At 41.2% G+C, this 5,646-nt stretch overlaps 1 protein-coding gene and 1 pseudogene across 5 annotated transcripts in view; one reads left to right on the forward strand and one right to left on the reverse strand.

Annotated features, from left to right (window-relative positions):
* Window positions 1–5,646, forward strand: part of LOC103740860 (olfactory receptor 2G3-like) — a 36,408-nt gene that overhangs the window by 3,818 nt on the left and 26,944 nt on the right. The window contains exon 2 of one of the 5 annotated variants that reach the window (XM_029567558.1): window positions 1,865–2,074. The exons of 2 other annotated variants lie outside the window; for them this stretch is intronic. In XM_029567558.1, the coding sequence (XP_029423418.1) occupies window positions 2,040–2,074 (35 nt within the window). In that variant the 5' untranslated portion in view covers window positions 1,865–2,039. Of the gene's footprint in view, window positions 1–1,864; window positions 2,075–5,646 lie in introns of those variants that run through there. 2 more of the 5 variants (XM_029567561.1, XM_029567560.1) reach the window with 2 other exon arrangements.
* LOC108491248 lies at window positions 38–1,319 on the reverse strand (annotated as a pseudogene).

Raw genomic sequence — 5,646 nt, forward strand, 5'->3', positions numbered from 1 at the left:
CTAATAGTTGGCTATTTAATATGATGTCACAAAGCTTTCACTTTGAACTAAAAATTCTCTTAGCCAAATTCCTTACAGCCCTCTTTACATACTTATTCCTCAAGGTGTAGATGAAGGGGTTCAGTGTTGGAGTGACCACTCCATAGAAGAGAGCCAGGAACTTGGGCTGGTCCCTTGTGATGGAGTATGGGGGCAGAAGGTATATGCTAATGGCTGGACCATAAAATAAGCGAATTACAACAAGATGAGAGGAACAGGTACCGAAGGCCTTCTTCCTTCCCTCTCACCACTCCATAGAAGAGAGCCATGAACTTGGGCTGGTCCCTTGTGATGGAGGATGGGGGCAGAAGGTATATGCTAATGGCTGGACCATAAAATAAGAAAAATTACAACAAGATGAGAGGAACAGGTACCGAAGGCCTTCTTCCTTCCCTCTGAAGATTTGATCTTAAGTACAGCACATCCAATACATAAAAGGCAAGAATTAAGCACAGAGGTATAGCTACTACAAAAATGCACACCACAGTGAGAGCAAGCTCACTGGCTTCCTTTATACCACAGGCTGTCTTTATCAATACTGGAATATTGCACACCAAGTGATCCAGTTTATTGTGGCCACATAGTGGCAGCTACAGTGTCACAGTAACCTCTGAGACATAGAGGCATAGAAAATCCCAGTCAGCTACACAGTGGACACTAACAGGGAGCAGATGCGCTGATTCATGATAAGAGTGTAGTGCAGAGGTCTTCAGATGGCTACATAGTGATCAAAGGACATAAGAGCCAGAAGAAGACACTCTGTGACCCCCATTGTGTGGAAGACATAAAGCTGAAGTGCACACCCCACGTAGCTGATGGTCTTTGTGGAATTTCCCAGGTTAAACACCACTTGAGGTACAATGCTTGTGGTGTAGCACATGTCCAGAAAGGAAAGGTTGGTGAGGAAGAAATACATGGGCTGTGCAGATGAGGGTCTAATGTGGACACCAGAATGATGACTATGTTGCCCCCCAAGGCCAGGGCATATGTTACCAGAAGAACAGTGAAGAGAGGTAGTTCCAAATTTCCCAGGTTAAACACCACTTGAGGTACAATGCTTGTGTAGCACATGTCCAGGAAGGAAAGGTTAGTGAGGAAGAAATACATGGGCTGTGCAGATGAGGGTCTAATGTGGACACCAGAATGATGACTATGTTGCCCCCCAAGGCCAGGGCATATGTTACCAGAAGAACAGTGAAGAGAGGTAGTTCCAAACAGGGACGGTCAGCAAAGCCCAGCAGAATGAGCTCTTCAGGGCGGCTCTCGTTGATTACTGCCATTCTCTGCAAAGTGATTCATCTGTAGTGAGGAAAGGTCAAGGCAGTTAGTGTTGTGGGAGGGGCAAATCCTCAGAATGCATAGAAGACAGGTTGAGCATTCTAAGGTTGAAATAACAGAAGGGAGGGCCCTGGTAGAGGGCTCAAGCAGTAAAGGGCTTCCTGCCTAAGCAAGGCGATCCAAGTTCTATCTCTAGCACTCAGGTAAAATAGGTGGCCAGGGCAGCACATTCCTGTAATGCCCTTGTTAAGAAGCAGAGACTAGCAGGTCCCAAGGCTTACTGGCCAAATAGCCCAGCTGACTTGGTGAGTTCTGGATTCAGTGAGAAACCCTGTCCCAAGAAATAAGAGAGCAAATGAAAAGAAGCCAAGCATTGGTTGCTGGCCTTCACATGCATGTGCACACATGCACATGTACCACACACCCTCAACACACAAACATGTATATACACATAACATAAGCAATCTAGCAACTGGTAGTTTGCATTCAATTTCTGGTACTAAAAATTAAAGTTAGCTATCTTAAAGAAATGGCTTTCTGTTTCTAGGGGTCTGACAGCACATGTGGCCTGTGGCTGAGGAATTCATTTTAACAGCAGTGCTAAAGACATTGTTGAAATATCACATAAACATGACCAGCAAGCAGGAAGAGGAGGAGGAGATGAAGGAAGAGGAGCAAGAAGAGGAGGGGGGTGGAAGGAGGAAAGAAAATTGGAACTGATTATGGAAGACTGGCTTAACCTGCTCCATCTACTCAGGTGAATCATCAAATCTTCTCTAAGGGTAGTGAGGACCTTTGGGGTATAAAAAACCACTCTTAGGTACTTGAGATTAAGTAAAATAATCTAAACATTGTTAACATCATTTTTTCATAATTGTTCCATTATCAGTGGCCCCTTGTTTTATAAATTGAAAGACTTAAGCCACAATTACAGTTTTTTGTTTATTCACATTATGTGCTTTTTTGCATAACTATCCAAGCTTCAACATGCAAACTTTGATGACAAATTTTATGTAATTGATTCATCTTTGGAAATTTTCCTTTATCAATTGAGCTTAACACTTTATTTTACTATAAAAATTTGGTCAACTGTCAGGGACACATTGATTTTATGTATCCACAAATATATTTTTCAAGCACAGAAAACTTCTGTCAGCAGATACCCCAAATGAAACACAGCAACATCCAAACCTGCTATTTTGCATTTATAGGATAAAATTCTTTAATTTTTAACTAAATGTACTTTGATACAACAAAAATCAAGTAGCAAGTGAGGACAACATTTTGAAAAATAAAAATGTTTATTCATTTATTTTATTTATTAGTGTTTCATGAACACCAGTCTCTTCTGAGGTAAGCAATATTCAAGTGTTAAAAGCACATCAGAATGACCAATCCAGGTTCCTCCTCTAGCCAACTGGCTCTTCATGGTATTTTCTTGGGGTTACATTATTTTCTGAGAGGTTAGACACACAGTTCCACCTTCCCTGGATGCATCCTGCCAGCACAGCTGTCTGTTTACTTATGTGATTGTGATAAATATCCTTCATTTAAGAGGGATTATGAAGAAAGATCCTTGAATTTTTCAGTGTTGGAGAGGACAGAGAAACTCCAGAAGGAAAATGAACATTTCCAAAACAGTCCTGTCTTCAGGACTGGTTTCAGGTTCATGCCCAGGTGCCAAAGAGAAATAAGCCCAGATTAGGAAGAGAACAGAAGAAAACACCAGGAAGAATCTGTGGCTGAGATATTTCTGTGCTGCTCCTGAGACTCCTGGGCATTGTCTTCAAGGGCACTCATTTTCCCTTTCCCCGAGACAATTCCTTGGGACAGAGCTCCCTGAGGACATACTTCTCAGGAACAATTAGTTACCTCCTGCTCTGAGCCTGAGCAGGCCTCTATTGCTGTTGGAAAGAAACTGATTCCATTTCCCAACACACTGAGTACCAACTAAAAAGTACTCATTAAAGACAAGCTTTTTGAATCAATGATTCTGAGGAATTTAAATGAGAATTTAATATGCTATCTTATTTGAGAATATCATGTAGATTTAATTATCTATATTATAATGATAAAGGTAAACAGAAGTAACAAGGGAAGTAAAGATAACACACAATGAAACGTGGTGAGCCCAGATAGTCTAGAAATACTAGAAACTTCTAAATATGTCACATTCATCATAGTAAGAAACATTAAGAGGAGAAAATAATCTGTTTACATGAATACTGCATATCGAATAATATACCACACCGTGCTTCCATTTAACACTTATGTTCTTCTGTTATAATTTTTCTCACATGTCATCCAGCAGTTTCAGATTTGATCCTCCTTGTATTCTTATATAATCAATGCATCTAACTCTAATAGCAGTCTGTACCACATCCTATCAGCATCTTTATGAAGCCAGTGTTGCTTGAAATATTTAGATGTGGATCATAAGCTTTTAAAATTGTGTATGTGTGTGTGTGTGTGTGTGTGTGTGTGTGTGTGTGTACTTGACACAAACTAGAGACACCTGGGAAGAGTGAATTTCACTGAAGAATTTCCTCCATCAGTTTGGCCTTGGCCATGTCTGTGGTGTATTTTCTTAATTACTCATTACTGTGGGAGGACCCAGTCCACTGTGTGTGGTGCCATTCCCAGGCAAGTGGTCCTGAGCTTTATAAGTGACTAAGACAGGATAAAACTAGCAAACTGTTCTTCCATGGTCTCTGCTTCAGTTCCTGCTCCCAGGTTCCTATATTGGTTTCCCTTGATGGTGAACTGTTACATGTAAGACATATAAACCTTTTCTCCCAAGTTTATTGTGATCATGGTGTTTATCATACCAATAGAGAAACTAAACTAGGACAGAAACTGGGATTAGAAAGTGGGATACTGCTGTGATAGACCTGACCATGTTTTGGGGAAGAATATGAAAGTGTTTGGAACTTTGGGCTGCAAAAGCCATCGAGTACTCAGAGTTTAGAGAGCTGTTTTATGGAAGGAAGGGAGGTAAGAATTCTGAGAGAAATGCTGAAGCCCAGCTTATGTAGTCTCAGAGGAGAGTTTGAGAGTGCCCCCCTTACACTCTATCTGAGATGTTTTGTGATATTTTGAATTAGGAATCTGCTATTTCTGATTTGCTGGTCTGAATAATCAGTTATGATTAACAGGAGACCATTACCACTGAAGTAAATCCTTTGCTTTCCAGGGGCAATTGATGCTGCTTAGCTGGTAATGAAAAATCAGCTATGATTAAGAAGACACCGACATTTGGGTTGAAATATTTTGGGAAGTGTTTTCCCAGGGTTGACACAGAGAAGTTCTCCATGGTAGCCAAGGCTGCACCTCAAACTGGTAGCCGAACTTGGTAATGTGTAAGAGTATTCCACATGGTACTGGTTTTGAAGGTATGAATGGGTCATGGAGAGCAGCTCAGGCTTAGCACCATTTCATAGGCCTGTAGTCCCTAAGGAAAGACCAGGAGTCCATTGGTGAAGGTGCAGCATCAGTTGCAATGGAGGCTGCAGCATATTGGAGATGTGAGGACTGTGGGACCACTACCAATGGTGGCAGCAGGTGTGGAGTGGCCTAAACCTAGAAGACAAGTTGTATGTGCTGTGGTGGTAGAGCTAGAGAAGTGAAGCTGCCCACACTTTTGGAATCTCAAAGATTGTGGGCACATCCCAGATGTTTAACATTGAAATATACTCTGTACTCTGATTTTTCTAAGAGTGTTCAGGTTTTCCCTTTTGAAATAAGAAACTAACAGTATCATTTATTTTTATAGTACCACATTGAACTCTTAAAGAACCATTGAACTTCTAAAGTATTGGAATTTTTGAAGACTGTGGGAGTTTCACATTTGAAGACTGTGGTGTTTTGTATCATATTAGTATAAGATCTCGAGAACAACAAGAAAAGAAAGGTTATGGTTGAATAGTGATGTGTTTGTGTGTTAAGTTGACTAGGGGTCAATTGTGCTGGTTAGTTTTTGCCCACTTAAGTAGAGACAAATGGGAAGAGGGAATTTCAATGTCTGTGGGGCATTTTCTTAATTACTAATTGATATAGGAGGGTCCAATCCAATGCGGGTGATGCCATCCCTTGTCTGGTGGGTTTGGGCTGTATAAAAATGGTAACTGAGCAAGCCAGGGAAAGCACACCAGTAGGCAGTGTTCCTCCATAGTCTCTGCTTCAGTTCCTGCCTACAGGTTCCTACCTTGAGTTCCTGCCTTGGCTTCCCTTGATGATGAACTCTACCATGTAAGCCAAATAAAGCTTTTATTCTCCAAGTTGCTTTTTTTCGGGGGGGGGGTCATGGTGTTTGTCATAGAAATACAGAGA

Source organism: Nannospalax galili, unplaced genomic scaffold, assembly GCF_000622305.1.
Source record: "Nannospalax galili isolate Female #2095 unplaced genomic scaffold, S.galili_v1.0 scaffold158, whole genome shotgun sequence".
Taxonomy (NCBI): Eukaryota; Metazoa; Chordata; class Mammalia; order Rodentia; family Spalacidae; genus Nannospalax; species Nannospalax galili.